Below are 23345 nucleotides of genomic sequence, written 5' to 3'. Positions count from 1 at the left end.
AGGAAAAATAAGCAAGTGTAGTGCAACCATAGTACAAAATAATCACAGAGAATTGCTCCAGAACTGACCACCTCAAGCTGACGTGTCCTTGTCTGAGAGGATAAAGAAATACAAGGAGGGGATAAACAGGGTGAATAATTCCGGGAAGACTCATAAATACAAAATAACAGTTTCGAATCTAATTGCCGATGAAAATTGAATATATAATCAATAAATACTGAAAATAATCCACCAATATCGAATTTCGTCCTACATATTTAAAGACTACAAAAAAATATTGTTACTCCACGATATTTGTTTGAGTGAAACGGGGGTGGGCCAAGGTTGAAACTAAACCAAGATGGCCGCCTTCGTAGTAAGGTAAGACAAAGCATTTCGGCGGTTAAATTATACATTTAACTAGTGGTTTCGAAAAATATTTCGCATGCACAGTGATTCGCTTGCTATATCCAAGAGTAGACAGGTCGAGTTATATTTTTACTGTCTCTAGCTAGCAGCAGTCATATCAAGAAGCTCGAGCCTTTAATTGAAATAGCGGCCTGACAGCGCTCTATAAGCAGCTAACGTTAACCTTTCAGGATGATGATCTATCTAGCTAGATAATGATGGACATACATTGGTAACTATTTCGACCGGTGAAATATCATATGTGCGTATCTCTGTCTTGTGTGTCCTACATCTTGTATTACAACGGGGATGTAGGTAGCTAGCAACCGGTGTTGGCTAACTAGCCAGATTTGACAGGACCAAATCGACGTTAGCAGTTAACGTTAGTTAGCCAGCTGAATAGCTCTTCCAGCATTTTAGGACGCAGCGAGCGCAAATGACAAGGAGCCAGATAATAGTTTGCCAAAGATGGCCTTTCTATAACCCATGCATACTAGCTAATTAACATATATAGCTAACTAGCTATAACGTTAGTGATTCATCAAACAGTTAGACGAGGTTAATCAACAACAGGATATGATACCCGGAAGCAGCAACTTCGGGTCCTTGAGTACAGCATATATTTTTGTTGTATCCCCAGACAAAAACACTTGATTCAACTTGTCTGAATCACTTCAAAGGTAACGCGTACCTCACATGTGGGGTACAGCATTCATGTTGTGAAGGGTGTGATTGCTATGATGATTTCCTCCTTTTAATGTGATTGTAGTCTAATAGGGTGCACCAGTTGACCAGTAGAATCAGGTCTGCTTGTCTTGGAGCACAACAGACATGTGCTGTTGGGAGTACTCCAGGATCTCAGTTGGAAAATGTTTGACTTGTTGTCAGCGTTATCTATCACTGTAATATTACAGAGCTGAATGTATGTAGTATTTCTCCACATAACATTTACTTCCAATTTTCTGTTTCTCTCATCAGCCCTCTCAAGATGGGGCCTCTGTTAGTGTTGTGGCTGGCTGTCTGCCTCAGTGGGACCTGGGCAGTGGACCGGGGGAACTTCAAAACCTGTGACCAGAGTGCGTTCTGCAAGTGAGTTCTAGATGATACGCAGCTACACCACTTAGCACCTTCATAGAGATTGTACACAGTCAATGAGAGTAGACTGTCAGTCTAAGTAACTGATGGTACCGTGTAAGTCCTCAACAAGTCTACCCCCATTCTCTTCCACACTTATGGTCCAGTGTTCACAATATGTACTTCTACATTCACACAACACAAACCCTAATAAACATGTTTTAACTCTGTGTGTTTGTGCACTCAGGCGTCAGCGAGCATTGAAGCCTGGCCAGTCCCCATACAGAGCCCTGCTGGAGACCCTGGAGCTCACCAACACCAAACTCACACTGCAGCTCATCAATGACAACAACAAGGTTTGTTAGACACACACACAGACTTTAATTCACAGATGATGTAATATGTTATTGTACATCCATCCATACATGTATTAACAGGTGTGCTGAAACCCCTTTGGGTCCTGGTCTCGTCTTTTTTAACACCCCCCCTTCAGGTGCGTCTGCTGCTTGAGCTCTATCGTCTCCAGGGCAACATGACCAGGGTGAAGATAAATGAATTAAAGCCACTGAAGCCTCGTTTTGAGGTCCCCGATGTGCTCATCAATGACCCTCCCACAGAGCCGTAAGTCTCATAGGGAGCCATCTGGAGTAGTGGATGGGTGACATTGAGCCATGTGGATGGGGATAATTAAAGAATTAGTTAGGACAGAGCCCAGCAATGGGGTTAAAAGATAATGTAGTTAGTGGAGGAAGCAGGAAACCACTACCTGAGGGCATGCAGTAGATAAATTGCCTCGCTCTCAGCAAGTGGTGTATATCGGTTGATAATGTTATAACCTCCAGCACCAAGAGAGAATACATCTGTGTGAATGGACAGTGGAGACGAGATGGCACAGAATAATTTATTTGTTGGGTGTTGTCTGTTTCTTCCATCAATTTACCTATTTCACACATCTCGTTCTCCCTCTCCTTCCTCAGCTTGTCTCTCCTGTCTCGGGATGAGAACGGGGTGGTTCTGTCTTTGGGGGCAGACTCTCAGCGGCTGATCGTCAGCGCTAAGCCGTTCCGATTGGACATCATGGAGGGGCGGGAGGTTCTTCTGTCACTTAACTCCCGTGGCCTGCTGGCCTTCGAGCACCTCCGGATCCGCAAGGATACGTGAGTCACACCCACATCCCACACACCCCTTATTATACATGTTTATTTGTTTTCTTGCTTTTTCACTGCTTGCTATTGTGTTCTCCATTTCATAATTATTTTCCTGCATTCTGTCCCGTTCTTCTCTTCTACCTCTCAGCATCTCCTATAAGATAAAAACCAAAGTTAATAGCATGTGGGAAAACATCAAGTGGGTATTCTCTAGGTAAATTCCTTCACCTTTGTAGGTTTGTATTTGTCTGCTGGCAATGTAGGAGTATGGAATTGAGTTGTAGTTTAGACATCCAAGAAGTTTAGACATCCAAAAATGACATGCTCAAGGATGTGGTGACTTGGGCTGGTAGCATTTTCTGAAATATTTTCCTGTCTAGGCATGAAGGCCAGTTCTAGGCTCACTACCATTTGGTCTGCTCTTTACCTGTCTTCAGAGGAGATGCTCACACGCCTTTTTCCTCCCACATTTCCACAGTTCTCTTGACTTCAAGATACAGCCATTTCACCACACTGTTGACCCAACAGTCATGTGATATGTAGAGGCGGCCTAGTCTAATCCCATAGCACTGAGTAGACCACGATGTCTCCCCTCTCAAGGCTCGTTTGTTCCGGTCATTGTGTGCTTTCACAGGGGTAGTATGTGTTCGCTGAGAAAGTCTGTGTACGGCAGGGTACCGGTAGTCACTTGGGGTTAGTCCCTTGGTGTTTACCTCAAAATAACCACAAGGTAGGGAATTGTTCTCCTCTTGTTCCCCTTTGTCATTAGAGTGAAATCTTAAAAGGTTAAAAGTAGGTTGACACTAACACTATTTTGATTCTAGTGAGAAGGCTGTGTGGGGTCATGATTTTCCTTCTGTTCTCTTTTCCATGTGTGCCTCTTGTACCGTTTGGGATTTTTATTTACTCAGTTGTCAGCAAGTTGTGTCTGTTTCTCTCTCTCCCACAGTAAGGTTGACCCAGAAGGAACTGAGAATAAAGAAGAAACTGAGGCTGCCAACGAACCGGCAGAAGGAGAGGAGGTAACACTGTAACGAAGGTTTCCCCCAGGCTTTTGATTAGGATCAGTAAACTGAACAAAAGATGCAGTTAAAGGGTTTTTTAACATTGCTTTCTGTTGTAACATTACTGCCCCTGGGCTGAAATCAACACCTTTCTGTTGTAACATTACTGCCCCTGGGCTGAAATCAACACCTTTCTGTTGTAACATTACTGCCCCTGGGCTGAAATCAACACCTTTCTGTTGTAACATTACTGCCCCTGGGCTGAAATCAACACCTTTCTGTTGTAACATTACTGCCCCTGGGCTGAAATCAACACCTTTCTGTTGTAACATTACTGCCCCTGGGCTGAAATCAACACCTTTCTGTTGTAACATTACTGCCCCTGGGCTGAAATCATCCCCTTTCTGTTGTAACATTACTGCCCCTGGGCTGAAATCAACACCTTTCTGTTGTAACATTACTGCCCCTGGGCTGAAATCAACCCCTTTCTGTTGTAACATTACTGCCCCTGGGCTGAAATCAACACCTTTCTGTTGTAACATTACTGCCCCTGGGCTGAAATCAACTCCTTTCTGTTGTAACATTACTGCCCCTGGGCTGAAATCAACTCCTTTCTGTTGTAACATTACTGCCCCTGGGCTGAAATCAACACCTTTCTGTTGTAACATTACTGCCCCTGGGCTGAAATCATCCCCTTTCTGTTGTAACATTACTGCCCCTGGGCTGAAATCAACACCTTTCTGTTGTAACATTACTGCCCCTGGGCTGAAATCAACTCCTTTCTGTTGTAACATTACTGCCCCTGGGCTGAAATCAACACCTTTCTGTTGTAACATTACTGCCCCTGGGCTGAAATCAACTCCTTTCTGTTGTAACATTACTGCCCCTGGGCTGAAATCAACCCCTTTCTGTTGTAACATTACTGCCCCTGGGCTGAAATCAACCCCTTTCTGTTGTAACATTACTGCCCCTGGGCTGAAATCAACCCCTTTCTGTTGTAACATTACTGCCCCTGGGCTGAAATCAACACCTTTCTGTTGTAACATTACTGCCCCTGGGCTGAAATCAACACCTTTCTGTTGTAACATTACTGCCCCTGGGCTGAAATCAACACCTTTCTGTTGTAACATTACTGCCCCTGGGCTGAAATCAACACCTTTCTGTTGTAACATTACTGCCCCTGGGCTGAAATCAACTCCTTTCTGTTGTAACATTACTGCCCCTGGGCTGAAATCAACTCCTTTCTGTTGTAACATTACTGCCCCTGGGCTGAAATCAACTCCTTTCTGTTGTAACATTACTGCCCCTGGGCTGAAATCAACTCCTTTGTTGTAACATTACTGCCCCTGGGCTGAAATCAACTCCTTTCTGTTGTAACATTACTGCCCCTGGGCTGAAATCAACTCCTTTCTGTTGTAACATTACTGCCCCTGGGCTGAAATCAACTCCTTTCTGTTGTAACATTACTGCCCCTGGGCTGAAATCAACCCCTTTCTGTTGTAACATTACTGCCCCTGGGCTGAAATCAACTCCTTTCTGTTGTAACATTACTGCCCCTGGGCTGAAATCAACTCCTTTCTGTTGTAACATTACTGCCACTGGGCTGAAATCAACCCCTTTCTGTTGTAACATTACTGCCCCTGGGCTGAAATCAACACCTTTCTGTTGTAACTAGAGATGAAATGGTATGAGAATTTCATATCACGATTATAGTGACCAAAATTATCACGGTTATCAGTATTATCGTGGTATTAAAACGTGCTGGACATGAAAGTACTGATACACACACACACTGAAATCATTTCACCAAGTTTTATATTGAAAACCAACAAACAACGAATTAGCAGCACTATGCACTTTTTTGTGTGCATAAACATTAAAATAATATCATTAACATTAAAGATGGCGCCATGAGAGGTAAAAGTTTCCCTAGTGCAGGTTTAAATGAACACAACCTAAAGGAAGAAAATCAAATGTGCATATAAAAGCAACACAAGTAAAGCAATGTGCATGTAAGAATAATACAACCATATGTAAACACATCCAACGTGTAGGTGTTGACATTAAAATAACAACACAAAATATGTAAACAAATCAAATGAACAGCACTGATTGTATGTCCTCTCCATAAAGAAACAAGGTGCTGCTGGCCTAACATCCTGCATGTATGCGTCATTGTTCACTTGAGATTGAAATGTAAAAATGTCAGCATATTTACTTTGTCTGGTTTAAGTAGTGATCTGCGAGGAGAGACGATGTGCCCGCTGGCACTGAACACTGATGGCACACTGGTTGCTGGGATGTACAAAAGCTTCCTGGCAAGGTGAGGCAGCTCTGATACATGGCCCCTCCACACCAGTGGATCCTCTTCTGCTGGAATGGGTGGGGCCCCTCCACCACACCAGTGGATCCTCTTCTGCTGGAATGGGTGGGGCCCCTCCACCACACCAGTGGATCCTCTTCTTTCACTCTGTCTTCTGGGGTGGTCGGAATCTGACCCTCTTCACCTCTCTGCTGCCTTGAAGTAATCTTTCTCAGCAACCCAGCCAGGCCTTTCCCCTCTGATGCCGCTGTGGGGGTGTTGGTGGTGCTTTGTGGTTCTTCCCTGACTTGTGCAGCTGCCAGCTTCAAGGCCTCCTGGACACAGCTGTCAGTGTCAACTTGTGCAGCCTCAGGCTCATCTAAAAAGCTCCCTTTGAAGCAGGGGGTCAATGAAACAAGCCATGTGCATGACTCTTTGCTTAATGTGTATCTGTTGTTAAGGTCTTCTCTCATTACCCTTTTCATCTCCTTGGTCAGGGATGGATCCATATCCTTTTCCACCAGAACATCACGGGTGATTTTTTTTATTTTTTTTATTTCACCTTTATTTAACCAGGTAGGCTAGTTGAGAACAAGTTCTCATTTGCAACTGCGACCTGGCCAAGATAAAGCATAGCAGTGTGAACAGACAACAGAGTTACACATGGAGTAAACAATAAACAAGTCAATAACATGGTAGAAAAAAAGAGAATCTATATACAATGTGTGCAAAAGGCATGAGGTAGGCAATAAATCGAATAATTACAATTTAGCAGATTAACACTGGAGTGATAAATCATCAGATGATCATGTGCAAGAAGAGATACTGGTACTGGTGTGCAAAAGAGCAGAAAAGTAAATAAATAAAAGCAGTATGGGGGGTGAGGTAGGTAAATTGGGTGGGTAGTTTACAGATGGACTATGTACAGCTGCAGCGATCGGTTAGCTGCTCGGATAGCAGATTTTTAAAGTTGTTGAGGGAGATAAAAGTCTCCAACTTCAGAGATTTTTGCAATTCGTTCCAGTCGCAGGCAGCAGAGAACTGGAAGGAAAGGCGTCCAAATGAGGTTTTAGCTTTAGGGATGATCAGTGAGATACACCTGCTGGAGCGCGTGCTGCGGGTGGGTGTAGCCATCGTGACCAGTGAACTGAGATAAGGCGGCACTTTACCTAGCATAGCCTTGTAGATGACCTGGAGCCAGTGGGTCTGACGACGAACATGTAGCGAGGGCCAGCCGACTAGGGCATACAGGTCGCAGTGGTGGGTCGTATAAGGTGCTTTAGTGTGGCACTGTGATAAACTGCATCCAGTTTGCTGAGTAGAGTGTTGGAAGCTATTTTGTAGATGACATCGCCGAAGTCGAGGATCGGCAGGATAGTCAGTTTTACTAGGGTAAGTTTGGCGGCGTGAGTGAAGGAGGCTTTGTTGCGGAATAGAAAGCCGATTCTTGATTTGATTTTGGATTGGAGATGTTTGATATGAGTCTGGAAGGAGAGTTTGCAGTCTAGCCAGACACCTAGGTACTTATAGATGTCCACATATTCTAGGTCGGAACCGTCCAGGGTGGTGATGCTAGTCGGGCGTGCGGGTGCAGGCAGCGAACGGTTGAAAAGCATGCATTTGGTTTTACTAGCGTTTAAGAGCAGTTGGAGGCCACGGAAGGAGTGTTGTATGGCATTGAAGCTCGTTTGGAGGTTAGATAGCACAGTGTCCAAGGAAGGGCCGGAAGTATATAGAATGGTGTCGTCTGCGTAGAGGTGGATCAGGGAATCGCCCGCAGCAAGAGCAACATCATTGATGTATACAGAGAAAAGAGTCGGCCCGAGAATTGAACCCTGTGGTACCCCCATAGAGACTGCCAGAGGACCGGACAACATGCCCTCCGATTTGACACACTGAACTCTGTCTGCAAAGTAGTTGGTGAACCAGGCAAGGCAGTCATTAGAAAAACCGAGGCTACTGAGTCTGCCGATAAGAATATGGTGATTGACAGAGTCGAAAGCCTTGGCCAGGTCGATGAAGACGGCTGCACAGTAATGTCTATTATCGATGGCGGTTATGATGTCGTTTAGTACCTTGAGCGTGGCTGAGGTGCACCCGTGACCGGCTCGGAAACCGGATTGCACAGCGGAGAAGGTACGGTGGGATTCGAGATGGTCAGTGATCTGTTTGTTGACTTGGCTTTCGAAGACCTTAGATAGGCAGGGCAGGATGGATATAGGTCTGTAACAGTTTGGGTCCAGGGTGTCTCCCCCTTTGAAGAGGGGGATGACCGCGGCAGCTTTCCAATCCTTGGGGATCTCAGATGATACGAAGGAGAGGTTGAACAGGCTGGTAATAGGGGGTGCGACAATGGCGGCGGACAGTTTCAGAAATAGGGGGTCCAGATTGTCAAGCCCAGCTGATTTGTATGGGTCCAGGTTTTCCAGCTCTTTCAGAACATCTGCTATCTGGATTTGGGTAAAGGAGAAGCTGGGGAGGCTTGGGCGAGTAGCAGCGGGGGGGGGGGCGGGGCTGTTGGCCAAGGTTGGAGTCGCCAGGAAGAAGGCATGGCCAGCCATTGAGAAATGCTTGTTGAAGTCTTCGATTATCACGGATTTATCGGTGGTGACCGTGTTACCTAGCCTCAGTGCAGTGGGCAGCTGGGAGGAGGTGCTCTTGTTCTCCATGGACTTTACAGTATCCCAGAACTTTTTGGAGTTAGAGCTACAGGATGCGAATTTCTGCTTGAAAAAGCTGGCCTTTGCTTTCCTGACTTGACTGCGTGTATTGGTTCCTGACTTCCCTGAACAGTTGCATATCGCGGGGGCTCTTCGATGCTATTGCAGTTCGCCACAGGATGTTTTTGTGCTGGTCGAGGGCAGTCAGGTCTGGAGTGAACCAAGGGCTATATCTGTTCTTGGTTCTGCATTTTTTGAACGGAGCATGCTTGTCTAATATGGTGAGGAAGTAACATTTAAAGAATGACCAGGCATCCTCAACTGACGGGATGAGGTCAATATCCTTCCAGGGTACCCGGGCCAGGTCGATTAGAAAGGCCTGCTCGCAGAAGTGTTTTAGGGAGCGTTTGACAGTGATGAGGGGTGGTCGTTTAACCGCAGACCCGTGGCGGATACAGGCAATGAGGCAGTGATCGCTGAGATCTTGATTGAAGACAGCAGAGGTGTATTTGGAGGGCAGGTTGGTCAGGATAATGTCTATTAGGGTGCCCATGTTTACGGATTTAGGGTTGTACCTGGTGGGTTCCTTGATGATTTGTGTGAGATTGAGGGCATCAAGCTTGGATTGTAGGACTGCCGGGGTGTTAAGCATATCCCAGTTTAGGTCACCTAACAGAACAAACTCTGAAGCGATCAATTCACAGATGGTGTCCAGGGCACAGCTGGGAGCTGAGGGGGGTCGGTAGCAGGCGGCAACAGTGAGAGACTTATTTCTGGAGAGATTAATTTTTAAAATTAGAAGTTCGAACTGTTTGGGCATAGACCTGGAAAGTATGACAGAACTTTGCAGGCTATCTCTGCAGTAGATTGCAACTCCTCCCCCTTTGGCAGTTCTATCTTGACGGAAAGTGTTATAGTTGGGTATGGAAATCTCAGAATTTTTGGTGGCCTTCCTAAGCCAGGATTCGGACACGGCAAGGACATCAGGATTGGCAGAGTGTGCTAAAGCGGTGAGTAAGGCAAACTTAGGGAGGAGGCTTCTGATGTTGACATGCATGAGGCCAAGGCTTTTTCGATCGCAGAAGTCAACAAATGAGGGTGACTGGGGACATGCAGGGCCTGGGTTTACCTCCACATCACCCGAGGAACAGAGGAGTAGTAGGATGAGGGTGCGGCTAAAGGCTATCAAAACTGGTCGCCTAGAGCGTTGGGGACAAAGAATAAAAGGAGCAGATTTATGGGCGTGGTAGAATAGATTCTGGGCATAATGTGCAGACAGGGGTATGGAGGGGCGCGGGTACAGCGGAGTCAAGCCCAGGCACTGGGTGATGATAAGAGAGGTTGTATCTCTGGACATGCTGGTCTCAATGGGTGAGGTCACCGCATGTGTGGGGGGTGGGACAAAGGGGGTATCAGAGGTACGGAGAGTGGAACTACAGGGTCCATTGCAAACCAAAACAATGACAATGAAAACTAGCCTGAACAACAGTATGCAAGGCATATTGATATTTGAGAGAGACATACAATAAGGCATAAAGTGATTGCAGGTCTTGATTGGGAGAGCTAGCTAAAACAACAGGTAAGATAACAGCAGCAATAACAGGGTGCTAGTCTGACACAGCAACAACAGGTAAAAATGGCGATGACTAGGCAGAGAGGGTCGGATTAACTACACACAGATCCTGAGTTAAAGCACAGAGCCGACAGATAAGACACAAATAAACAGAATGGAGTACCGTGAATTAATGGACAGTCAAGCATGCATCAGCTATGTAGCCAAGTGATCATAGTGTCCAGGGGGCAGCCGTAGATGGAGCAGAGGAGGCCTCCACTAAGCAAGCACGCGGCGTGTAAAGTTAGTAGCCCGAGGGGTGGTCTGCTCAGACGGAGCGGGTCTGCTCAGACGTGGTTGTGTCGACAGAGAATCCAAGCCAGATGGCGATGGCGAAAGAGAGGTTGTGAATTGTAGAATAGTGTTTGCTAACTGGTGCTAGCTTCGTGGCAGTGGCACTAGCTCTTCAGCTAGCCGGCAGATGGGCCTAGCTCGAGGCTAGCTCAAGGCTAACTGGTGCTTGCTTCGGGACAGAGGTGTTAGCCAGTAGTAGCCACTCGGTTGCAGCTAGCTAGCTGTGATAATACGGTGTAATTGTCCAGAGCTTGCGTCAGGAATCCGGTGATGTGGTAGAGAAAAAGCAGTCCTATATGCTCTGGGTTGATATCGCGCTTGCAGACTGGCAGGTATCGGCCCGGTATTGAAGCTGGCTGTGTCCGAGTTAAGGGCGAAGACCGCGGCAGTGGCTAACTGACTACTAGCTAGTAGCTAGTTATCTGGCTAGCTTCTGATTGTGGTTACGGTTCTAAAGTATATAAAAAATAGCAGGTCCGTACCACATTGGGTGAGGCGGAATGTATATTCAGTTCCTAGATGGAAAGTGAAATTAAAATAAATACGAAATGTATACGAAAAATACGAATACTATTTACACGGGACAAGACAGGACAAAGACACATCCGACTGCTACGCCATCTTGGATTCAATGTGATGTGGTCCAGGACAGGCTTGATGGCAGGTGTCACTCATGTCTCTGAGGCAAGTGCATCTGTAAACTTGCTCAGAGGTTGAAGGAGCTGGCACAGTTGCTCCCATGACACTTATGTCGGCATCCTTGGGCATCAGGTGCCATGTTCCTCTTTCTCCAGCTAGTGACGCACAGACTGGCTGCGGAAAAGCTCAAGCATCTTGTGTGTAGATCCCCATCGGGTCACCACATCATGGATCAGGGCCTTCTGTGGCATGTTGAGGGCAGCTTGCTTTTCTCTCAGTTCTCTCCTTCCAGCTCTGTGAGAAGCCTTGGACCAGATGACGGCAGGCCATGACTGTTGTCAACTCTCTGAATTTTCAGAGCCTTTGAGATGGCCAGGTTCAAATTATGGCCAAAGCACCCAAGCCACAGATCTGTGAACTCTTCAAAAGTCTTGGTCATGTTTGTTGTGTTGTCGGTGGTTATGCAGACCAGGTCTTTCTTGTTGATCCCCCACTCGTACAGCATATTCTCAAACTCTGTGAGCTGAGTGATCTTCTGGGAAGAACTGTATTTCCAGGCAGTTTTGATTCCAGTTGCCAGTCTGGGATGAGGTAATGGATAGTGAAGCTGATGTATGGTTGACCACCCCGGATTTCACTGGTCCAGAGGTCAGTAGTTGCAGCAAACCATGTGCCCTGAGCCAAACTTTTTCCAACATCAGCTTTAACCTGGTTGTACAGGTTTGGGATTTCAGTCTTGGAAAAGAATGTTCGTGATGGCATGTTGTAGTGGGGCACGGCAACCTTCATCAGCCTCAGAAAGGCTGGTCCCGTGTGGCTCAGTTGGTAGAGCATGGCGCTTGCAACGCCAGGGTTGTGGGTTCATTCCCCACGGGGGGACCAGGATGAATATGTATGAACTTTCCAATTTGTAAGTCGCTCTGGGTAAGAGCGTCTGCTAAATGACGTAAATGTAAATGTAAAGCCAGGCCTCTCAACAATTTGAAATTGCATCATGTCCTTTGCAATATGAAAGGGCTGTGGTGGGGTCTTGAGCATGTTTTGATGTGGGTGCATAAGCTGCCTGCCTTTTTAAATGCTTGCTCAGTGTCTGTGTCACAACTGTAGATGAGGGACCAGTAGCATCACTGGGTTTGCCTGCTGCATGCCCACTCTGTAAACAAAGGAATAGCAAATGTATTATTATTGGTGTTACATTATTATTATTCACACAGTCTATCTTCTGTGTTGCATTTGAGTATATGCAATGACCTCATCCACAATGTACATAAACACATGAGTCTTAAGAAGACAATCCTAGTTATTGCAATGAGCCCAACAAATGACACAAATACAGGAGTCTTGTACAGGAGTATAGTGTTTCTCCTTTTGGAACACTTTTACAACCAAGTCGATGACTGACGGATTTTAATTGAACAAAATGTTGGTTGGGTGATTAAACTGCATAACGTGTTATCGTGTGCAATGGGCGAATAGTCTGCAGATGTAACGGATGTGAAATGGCTAGCTAGTTAGCGGGTACGCGCTACTAGCGTTTCAATCAGTTACGTCACTTGCTCTGAAACCTAGAAGTAGTGTTGCCCCTTGCTCTGCAAGGGCCGCGGCTTTTGTGGAGCGATGGGTAACGACGCTTCGTGGGTGTCAGTTGTTGTGTGCAGAGGGTCCCTGATTCGCGCCCGAGGTCGGGGCGAGAGGACGTACTAAAGTTATACTGTTACACAGACACACGGCGCATACAGCAGCAGAACAACGTGTAGTATTTTTATAAGAGTAGGTAACTGACATTTTCAGTTTACATTATTGACAAGCTATTAGCAAGACAAACCATGACATTTTCCCCCATTCCGAAGTCCCTACATCATGCATTGAGCTAGAAGTTAACTTACTCTGCATTCGCTATAAAGTAGTGGGTGGTGGTTACGAAGATGACTCAAGAGATTTGAATTGTTGCCCCCTTATGTGCATTTTTTGGTTGTTGCATATTCTGCAGACAGGGTGACCATCTTCGATTAAGTTTCCCTCCGCACTCTTGTAAAACCCAAAATACGACCACACTTCAGATTGGGTCCTCTTAGATGGCAGAAAAATCTCCCGAGCGCTGTCACTGCCTTCCGCCATGTTTTTACACAAAACAAAACCCACGTTGCATGCTGCGCCAGACTGTTGCTAACTTTGGTTGATGTTGAACAGCGTTTACTGTGAGTTTTTCAAACCGTGGTAATCAAACACGGTTTTAATGATTATTTAAAATTTGAAATGGTAATACTAACCATCGGTAAATTTTACCATGGTTTATCGTGAAGCCGGTAACCATTTCATCCCTAGTTGTAACATTACTGCCACTGGGCCGAAATCAAACCCCTTGTTGCTGTTCCCATTCTCTCTCGCACCACAATGCTCCTCTGCAATTATTTCCATCTGTCTCTACCTTTGTTCTTTTGTTCCTTCCTACCTAGAAGGCGAAGGAGGATGAGAAAGTGGAAGATGGAATGTGGGAGGAGACATTCAAATCGCACACAGACAGCAAACCCAATGGTATGTATACTTTTCTGTGGACCCGTAATTTCAATTGACTGGTGGAAGAGGCGGCTTGCAGTTGAATACTTGGTATTCTGATGCTGAGTACTCACTGCTCATCTCCTGGAGATATTATTTTATGATTGATTGAGTTTTATGACTTGCTTTAGGCACAGTGACCAGTCAGTGTTGATTTTGTTTTTTTGAGTGTATCTTGATTGGCTGTTCTCTCTTAGGCCCTTCCTCCATCAGTCTAGACTTCTCTCTGCCAGGGGTGGAGAACGTCTATGGCATCCCAGAACACGCAGACAGCCTCAAACTCAAAGCCACTGAGTAAGTGACTGACATAGGCCATGACATTGGTTAATCCGCCATCGATAAAAGACAGTACTGTGCAGCCGTATTCATCGACCTGGCCTAGGTTTTTGACTCTGTCAATCACCACATTCTTATCGGCAGACTCAACAGCCTTGGTTTCTCAAATGACTGCCTCGCCTGGTTCACCAACTACTTCTTAGAGTTCAGTGTGTCAAATCGGAGGGCCTGTTGTCCGGACCTCTGGCAGTATCTATGGGGGTTACATCGGGGTTCAATCCTCGAGCTGCCTCTTTTCTCTGTATACATCAATGATGTCGCTCTTGCTGCTGGTGATTCTCTGATCCACCTCTACACAGACGACACCATAATGTATACATCTGGTTCTTCTTTGGACACTGTGTTAACTAACCTCCAGATGAGCTTCAATGCCATACAACACTCCTCCCGTGGCCTCCAACTGCTCTTAAATGCAAGTAAAACTAAATGCATGCTCTTCAACCGATCACTGCCCACCCGTCTAGCATCACTACTTTGGAAGGTTCTGACTTAGAATATGTGGACAACTACAAATACCTAGGTGTCTGGTTAGACTGTAAACTCTCCTTCCAGACTCACATTAAGCATCTCCAATCCAAAATTAAATCTTGAATCGGTATCCTATTTCGCAACAAAGCATCCTTCACTCATGCTGCCAAACATACCCTCGTAAAACTGACCATCCTACCGATCCTTGACTTCGGCGATGTCATTTACAAGATAGCCTCCAACACTCTACTCAGAAAGACTGCATCCAGTTATCACAGTGCCATCCGTTTTGTCACTATAGCCGTATATATTACCCACCGCTGTGACCTGTATGCTCTCATTGGCTGGCCCTCGCTTCATATTCGTCGCCAAACCCACTGGCTCCAGGTCATCTAAGTCTTTGCTAGGTAAAGCCCAGCCTTATCTCAGCTCACTGGTCACCATAGCAGCACCCACCCGTAGCATTCACTGGTCACCCCCAAAGCCAATTCATCCTTTGGCCGCCTTCCAGTTCTCTGCTGCCAATGACTGGAACGAATTGCAAAAATCACTGAAGCTGGAGACTCACATCTCCCTCACTAACTTTAAGCATCAGCTGTCAGAGCAGCTTACAGATCATTGCACCTGTACATAGCCCATCTGTAAATAGCCCACCCAACTCCCTCATCCCCATATTGTTATTGTTTTTTTGCTCCTTTGCACACCAGTATCTCTACTTGCACATTCATCTTCTGCACATCTATCACTCCAGTGTTTAATTGCTAAATTGTAATTAGTTTGCCACTATGGCCTATTTATTGCCTTATCTCCCTTATCTTACCTCATTTGCACAAACTATATATAGACTTTTCTATTGTGTTATTGACTGTACGTTTTGTTTATTCCATGTGTAACTCTGTTGTGTCGCACTGCTTTGCTTTATCTTGGCCAAGTCGCAGTTGTAAATGAGAACTTGTTCTCAACTGGCCTACCTGGTTAATAAAGGTGAAATAAAAAATTGAGACTGTAGTTAACTAAGACCTACTGCATGTTTTCAGATGGTTATCTAGTGTATGTGTTTTCTAACGGTGCAGGACATCCTTATATGCATTTGATTTTATATTTTTCAACATTGTGGGTTGAAGATTTTTAAATAACACGAAATGACCGACTATATGACAATAATATATATATATGCGTTTTCCAGTGGAGGGGATCCATACCGGTTGTTTAACCTAGACGTGTTCCAGTATGAGGTGTTCAACCCTATGGCCCTGTACGGTGCCATCCCCGTCATGCTGTCTCACAGTGCACAGCGCACCATGGGCATCTTCTGGCTCAACGCTGCTGAGACCTGGGTGGACATCAGCTCCAACACCGCCGGCAAGGTAAGACCGACACGCACACACACACACACACACACACAGTCAGTCAATCCTCTTTCTCCAGGTTCTGAGTGAGACAAACACATCTGAGCCACCCTGTGAATAGACTTTGAAGGGTACAGTCAGAGAGAACACACACCCTCTTACCCCTACGCTGGTTCTCTCTGGTTATGCAGACAGTGTTTGGCCAGATGCTGGACTACGTTCAGGGCTCCAGTGAGACGCCACAGACAGACGTGCGTTGGATCTCAGAGAGCGGCATCATCGACGTCTTCATCATGCTGGGACCCACTCCCACTGATGTCTTCTCCCAGTACGCCTCACTCACAGGTCAGACTCCCACTACCGAAACCCAGTTCATATTCCCAGTCCAGTCTATTTCCACTTCCCTCATCACCCTCACACACCTAGTCTCTCTAGGCAGACTGTTTGCTTCCGGCAATGTATCAACGCTCCAGCTAAAAGTTCTGGCATCAATTGGAACCGAGAGGACCAGTCGGAAATGGGACTCGTCACCAGTAACGTCGCTGCCGTATCCGCTTGTTGCCCTAGCAATTTTTTTTTTCTCAGGAATTGTTACTATATATATATATATATATATATATATATATGGACTTCTTAACTTGCCACTGGCCCATCTAGTGGAAACCACTCAACTCTGCCTTCAGGAGAAGATTCATCCCAATAAACGTCAACCAACATCTTAGGAGGCCACTCCCCAGAATATTTTTCTCCCATTTCAAATGTCAGAGAACCTGACATCCTCCCCAGGCCTTGTGCTTTTGCATATAGGTACCCAGGCCTCCCCTCCCCTGTCTGCGCTGGCCTGCCACCAGGGTCCCTCATAATACAACTGTCTGTATATGACCACCCAGCTCTCTCCCCCCACCAGGTACCCAGGCCTTCCCTCCCCTGTCTGCGCTGGCCTACCACCAGTGCCGCTGGAACTACAACGACCAGGAGGATGTGGCGGCGGTGGATCAGGGCTTCGACGACCACGACATCCCCTACGACTTTATCTGGCTGGACATAGAGCACACGGACGGCAAGCGCTACTTCACCTGGGACCATCACAAGTTCCCCCAGCCCAAAGACATGCTGCAGGGTCTGTTAGACAAGAGACGCAAGGTGAGCACATTCATGTGTTACAGCTGTCTGGCCAGGGCTCCTTTGTAGTAGACGTTTCTGGGTTCTGTCGACTGGATGAATGGAGAAAGTAAAAGGTTCTTAGACACATTGACAAGTCATCTCGTTTCATTTTTGCTATTTTCCTTCTCCCTCATGTTCTCCCTGTACGATTTAGATGGTGACCATTGTGGACCCCCACATCAAGGTGGACAGCAGCTACAAGATCCACAATGAGATCCGCTCCAAAGGCTTCTACGTCAAAAGCAAAGATGGCGGAGACTATGAGGGCTGGTGTTGGCCTGGTAAGAGATGGCGAAATTGGTCTGACCCACAATCAAAGGAAGGAAATGAATTGCAGCTACACATTGCGTAAAAACACATTGCAATTACTCAACATCTCTCTCTAATCTTTCTTCTTTCTATTGTAGGTAATTCTGGTTACCCAGACTTTACCAACCCTGAGATGAGAGCTTGGTGGGCCAGTATGTTTGCCTACGATCAGTATGAGGTAAGTCCCTTCTGCCCGGGTTTGACCCATGTGTCGTTCTTTTGATGAAATATCTCTTCCCCCATCTCTGATCTCAGGGTTCCATGGAGAACATGTATACATGGAACGATATGAACGAGCCGTCAGTGTTTAATGGACCAGAGGTCACCATGCATAAAGACGCCCTGCATGGGAACTGGGAGAACCGTGACCTCCACAACCTCTACGGATTATACGTGGTGAGTGTTTGACCGTGTTGTATGTGCACATCTTCACTCTAGTAGAACTTGGACTTGCAATGGTAGACTTTTTCTTGAATAATAGAGTCGCACATTATATATCTATCCCAGTAATTTATTGGGTAAACCACCGTCTCGGCATCATTTTGCCTTCTTCAGGGTGATGTCATGAATGCTTGAATCAGGTTATGTAGACAAAATATGCAATTAGTGCAACCAATGACAATAGAGAGGGGTGTGTCATAATTATTAGGTTGATTAGAATGAATTGAGTGAAACTGTTAAAAGACAATAGGTTACAGCATATAGAATATATTAGGCTGTTATCATATGGAAACATAATTAGATATTTTACATAATATTAGCATCAACATACATTGTTTAATTTAATTTCACATATATGAAATGTTTTCCAATGTAATTTTTGTTCCATGTTATCATTTGGTTCAACCATAATGCATAATAAGCATCACCAACAGGGGGAACATATTGAGTGTACGCTGATAAGCTGTAGAAAGAATAAATTTTAAGCAATAAGGCCCGAGGGGATGTGGTATATGGCCAATATACCACGGCTAAAAGCTATTAATTTGCGCAACGCAGAGTTTCTGGAGACAGCCCTTAGCCGTGGTATATTAGCCGTGGTATATTGGCCATATATCACAAATCCCTTGCTATTATAAACTGGTATCCAATGTAATCAGACCAGTAAAAATAACTGTTTTATCATAACCGTGGTATACGGTCTGATATACCACGGCTGTCAGCCGATCAGCATTCAGGGTTCAAACCACCCAATTTATTAGACTTGTTCATAAAGAAGAGAGAATAATTGTTCATGAGAAGGGCCTGAGATCAAAGTCAATATTAAGACCACTAGGGGTCAATGTTTTTAGACAGGATATCCAGTAAGCCTCCCTCTGTAGTAGTAGGAGCTCCATGTTACCTCTACTTTTTCTTGAAGAAATTACTGTTAATGTTTCTACCGAGCTTTGCTGCTTGAACTTGCAGTAACCACCTCTTCTCTTTCCCTCAGCAAAGGGCCACAGCAGAGGGTCTGATTGAGCGCTCAGGGGGAGTGGAGAGACCTTTTGTCCTGACCAGAGCCTTCTTCGCTGGCTCCCAGCGCTACGGTGCTGTGTGGACAGGTGATAACGCTGCTGAGTGGGACCATCTGAAGATCTCCATCCCCATGTGTCTCAGTCTGGGCTTGGTTGGTGTCTCTTTCTGTGGAGGTGAGTCTGACTCAGTCTTAGCTAATACCACTAGTTTCCTCTCCACTAAAAGCCACAGCTAAGCAATTAATACATTCAAATGTTATTTTGGCGTTATCTGCTTTTTTACATGACTTGTTTACATTACATTATTAAGGTTCATTGCCTGTTTGTTTACACCTCAACACATTGAACATTGTTATCTCTGTACCACTCCTCATCCTCCTCTCTCTCCCTCTCCTAGCTGATGTGGGTGGCTTCTTCAAGTCTCCCAGTACTGAGCTCCTGGTGCGTTGGTACCAGACGGGGGCTTACCAGCCCTTCTTCCGGGCCCATGCCCATCTGGACACCCCCCGCAGAGAGCCCTGGCTGTTTGGCCCCGAGAACACTGCTCTGATCAGGGAGGCTGTCCGCCAGCGCTACGCCCTCCTGCCTTACTGGTACCAGTTGTTCTACCACGCCCACCACTCTGGCCAGCCCGTCATGAGACCCCTGTGGGTGGAGTATCCTCAGGATACGGCCACGTTCTCCATGGATGACCAGTTCCTGCTTGGTGAGTAAGATCATGTTATTCCCTAGTATAGCTCAGTGTCAATAGATATTCCTGTCTTTGCGTACCTTTTATGGCTGATATCATGACTGAGTCACGTTCCTTCTATCCTGCTGTTTCAGGGAGAGATCTGCTGGTGCACCCCGTGACTGAGGAGGGGGCTAGGGGTGTTACTGCCTACCTGCCTGGAAAAGGAGAGGTGAGTCTCTCTCAGGAACTGTCATAACGTTATGTCACTATTATAACAGTCTTATGTAGGTTATATGTCAGCCATCTAATTGAAACCCTCTCCTAGCTGCTCTGTTCTGTGTCCTTCAGGTCTGGTTTGACGTCCACACGTTCCAGAAACACAACGGAGCTCAGAACCTCTACATCCCTGTCACCATCAGCTCTGTAAGAAACTCTACAACACATTCACTAACAACCAGTCAGTCACGCCCAGTGGGCTACATGCTTAGTTAAACAGTCACATACAGTTAAGACCATATCCTGAAAGTTCTGTTGAGAGAACTGGGTAAGATTGGAAAGACACTCCCTGACTGACTCGCTCTCCTTACCAGATTCCGGTATTCCAGCGCGGTGGTTCCATTATTCCCAGGAAGGCCCGGGTTCGAAGGTCATCATCATGCATGGAACACGACCCCTACACCTTATTCGTTGCTCTCAGCCCCAAGGTAACACAAACACACACTTTGTCACTTATACTGTTGCCCCCATTTGGATGGGTTCAGGATTTGACCTTTAAACATTTTCAAATGTTATGTCTGTTAGCGATTTGCCCAGGGTGAGCTCTACATAGACGACGGCCACACCTTCAACTTTGACAAACAGAAGCAGTTCATCCACAGGAGATTTTCCTTTGCCAATAATGCCCTGTCCTCCAGGTCTGTCAAATAATTTCTCTCACATATTATGTTTATTTTCATTGTTAGTCTCCTTGATTTTTGTCTATGTTGAATGTAACTCTGAATTCTCTCTCCCTGCAGGAACCTGGCCCCTGGCTCTCAGTTCACCACTTTTTCCTGGGTTGAGAAGATTGTCATATTGGGGGCCAGTAAGCCCAGCAAGGCCACTCTGAAGACTCCTGGTGAGTTTTTCCAGTGTCTTATTCATATTATGGGTTAGTGTACCAAGTTAAGATGCCAGTACGTCATTGTGTTTGAATGTTTCCTGTTTTCACACCCTAGTAGGCAATTATGAGATGGAAACAGTTGGCCAAAAACTGTCATTCTTTCTGGATATTGATTACTGTGTGTAAAATGGCAGGTCTGTCTCAAATGACTGTTATTGATCTATTCTGATGTCTTTTCTCTGTAGATGGCAAGGAGAGTCTGCTGGAGTTTGAGTTTGATGCCTCCATGTCGGTGTTAACCCTTCGCAAACCGGGTGTCAACGCAGGGCTGGACTGGACTGTGGTGCTTCAGTAACAATGGAGAAGTGGGAGGACGACGACGACTGAACCGGGCTGAACGAGAGATGGAGGGACTTAGTGGACACGGGTTGCAATTGTAACGCACCAAGCAATATATTTGACGAAACTGCTTTAATGTGGTACACAGACTGGACAGGGGATAGAGGACTATCCAAACACACAATATTTCATACCAAGCTTGCATACCAACACTGCCTGTAGATCTTAACCCGTGTCTCTTCCATGTCCATCTTGCGTTCAGTCAAACTGACAGTTGGTCAACTTACTGAAGGGTGGCTAGGTAGATTTATTGTTAGTTGCATTTTAGGGAAATTCTTCACAGTTCAAATCATGATGTTGTAGTGAATGTTTGGAAGTACTCAAAGACATTCAAGTCTGATGGATGATTATTTTAGGTTTTCTGTCAAGTATGCTTTAGATGTAAGAGATCATTGAATAAGTTTGCTGACAACAAAATTAAGACACTCATTCAGAGGCTGTAGTGTAGTTAGTATGTGTTAATAATTCCATATCTGGCCATGTCTTATGACTTTAAATTCTTATTTCTTCTTATTTCATGTTTTCATTCCATTACCCCCTGTAATTACTGAAGAGCAATCAACAGGAAAGCCAAACCGCTCCCTTTACTTTCAACTCGTGCCACATTCTATTCAGGTTTTATTAGAAACTCCACCAAGCAACAATGCAGCACTGATCCAAGACTATCTGTAAATGTTGTGGCATTTCTCTTCTTATTGCCATAAGGTGTATTGAGTCTTACCTCTGATATCCCTAATTTAAGGTTACTCATTCCTTCTTAGTTTATCCCCAAATTAGTTTCTGGTAAGATTGTGTGCACTTACATCAGTCATTACTATGGCATGTTTTTATGTACTGGTGGTAAAAGACAAACACATGGTCAGTAACAACTTAATGGAAGGGGATTTGGCTTTTTAAGTTTGCTCATATTGGAATTATTCAGGGGTTAGGACCACTGACTTTGTGGAAACTCATCCTAATAACATGTTTCTGTTCTGACTTGTTCAATTTGTTTACTTGATTATCAAATGCACTTGAAGAGAGGAAGGTGAGAGCTTTTTGTCCAGATTGAACTCAAAGCAGTTGGGGTCAGGCATTGGGGTTAGATTGTGCGTTGGGGTTCATGGTCCAGTGTCTTCAGAGTGGCTCAAGCTCTTAATATTTTTCATAAAATGTGTCAATATATTTAATGTGACTAAGAAAATAAATAATGATATATTTAGTTAGTTTACAAAGATGCAGTTAACTCTGGAGACAAGGGACCAGTCCTCATTGATAATAGCATCTCTTTATGGGGTTGTTGCGTTCCCTACTGTCCTTGGCGATAAAGCATTTTAGAATAGTTTTTCTTGATTTCTTTTGTGGTTTAGAATTAAAATCTTACTGCAACATTCTCAGTAAGTGTGTTCTTAGGTGTTGGAACCAGGAAGGAAGGAGGCCAGTTGTATGTGATAAGATGGCAGACCAAGTGTGAGAGAGCATTGTTGTTTTTAATCATATGAATTCATGCAGCTTACGTAGATACGACTGATAATAAAGTAACTACATTCCCAATACAATGTCTTGATTTATTGTACATAAGAAATATATTTTGTAAACCTAAAGCTTTTCAATACAATTGTGTCTCTGCAGAATATGAATTTGGACTACAATAATACCGGACGTTTTTAAGAAAGGCTGGTTTATATTATTCCTATGAATACTTTCTGTGAAAAATGTCAACTGACCCTAAACCAACGCTCGGTGGCAATTTTATTCGGTCAATTCTATTCGGGATCCTAGGAACATACCTACTACCCTAAACTGTAACCCAGAGATGCAACATCGCGAGACTTCCGAAAACACTTGCAAAATAGACCAAACAGACCATGCCAGGGTTTGAGTATCAATGAGAGAAGTGAAACATTCTTCCTTATTAAGATAATTTTCTCGAAATCTAAAAACACAACATAGATTCGAGCCAATTAAGTAGTTGAACGTGACATGTTATCATTTCCGTCAAAAACAACTTTATATCGAAGGAGTTTTGATTTGACGGCCTGCACATGTGCAGTTCGACGGGAGACGACCGATTACTTGTTTCACCACAGGTGGCCGGTGGCACCTACATTAGGGAGGACGGGCTCATAGTACTGGCTGGAACGGAATAAATTGAATTGTATCGAACACATTAAACACACAGTTTCCATGTGTTTGATACCATTCCAAGCCATTATTAAGAGCCGATCACCCTTCAGCAGCCTTGTGGTAGACGTCATGAGCTTTGCTAGCCAACGTCGCAATGACATCGCCTACAAGTGTGATCGGGGATTTCTATTGAATAAGCAGTTTGAGCCTATATTCATACTGTACGGTTTGTGCCGTAACTTTAACACCTACTCTAACCTTAACCTATTTTAAATGTCAACTGTAATGGGGGGGGTATGGCCGTCC

The 23345-nt window shown here is 45.1% G+C and overlaps 1 protein-coding gene across 3 annotated transcripts; it reads left to right on the top strand.

The window, feature by feature from the left end:
- Positions 1 to 178: 178 nt before the first annotated feature.
- On the top strand, positions 179 to 22466 carry LOC139581595 (neutral alpha-glucosidase AB-like). 3 transcript variants are annotated; one of them, XM_071411524.1, is made up of 22 exons: positions 179 to 360; positions 1366 to 1476; positions 1709 to 1817; positions 1955 to 2082; positions 2439 to 2618; positions 3559 to 3631; positions 13577 to 13655; positions 13874 to 13970; positions 15667 to 15847; positions 16021 to 16174; positions 16737 to 16972; positions 17148 to 17274; positions 17401 to 17480; positions 17558 to 17698; positions 18735 to 18933; positions 19157 to 19465; positions 19585 to 19661; positions 19781 to 19855; positions 20023 to 20136; positions 20234 to 20346; positions 20449 to 20549; positions 20780 to 22466. In XM_071411524.1, the coding sequence occupies exons 1-22, from the start codon at positions 341 to 343 to the stop codon at positions 20887 to 20889; spliced, it is 2814 nt and encodes a 937-aa protein (XP_071267625.1). In that variant the 5' UTR covers positions 179 to 340; the 3' UTR covers positions 20890 to 22466. The 3 variants fall into 3 exon arrangements, with proteins under 3 accessions (XP_071267625.1, XP_071267626.1, XP_071267627.1); XM_071411525.1 differs by lacking the exon at positions 179 to 360 and adding an exon at positions 485 to 619; XM_071411526.1 differs by lacking the exons at positions 179 to 360; positions 1366 to 1476; positions 1709 to 1817; ... (1 more) ...; positions 2439 to 2618; positions 3559 to 3631 and adding an exon at positions 5914 to 5936.
- Positions 22467 to 23345: the final 879 nt, after the last annotated feature.

Source organism: Salvelinus alpinus, chromosome 7 (assembly GCF_045679555.1).
Source record: "Salvelinus alpinus chromosome 7, SLU_Salpinus.1, whole genome shotgun sequence".
Classification (NCBI taxonomy): Eukaryota; Metazoa; Chordata; class Actinopteri; order Salmoniformes; family Salmonidae; genus Salvelinus; species Salvelinus alpinus.
Note: the sequence above shows the minus strand (reverse complement) of the source record. Positions and strands in the feature narration are given on the sequence as shown.

Excerpts from the sequence above, each read along its gene's own strand:
- LOC139581595 (XM_071411524.1), top strand. The coding sequence starts at position 341 with ATGGCCGCCTTCGTAGTAAG. Across the intron at positions 3,632-13,576 it reads AACCGGCAGAAGGAGAGGAG|AAGGCGAAGGAGGATGAGAA; the intron begins GTAACACTGTAA and ends CTTCCTACCTAG. Across the intron at positions 15,848-16,020 it reads GCTCCAACACCGCCGGCAAG|ACAGTGTTTGGCCAGATGCT; the intron begins GTAAGACCGACA and ends CTGGTTATGCAG.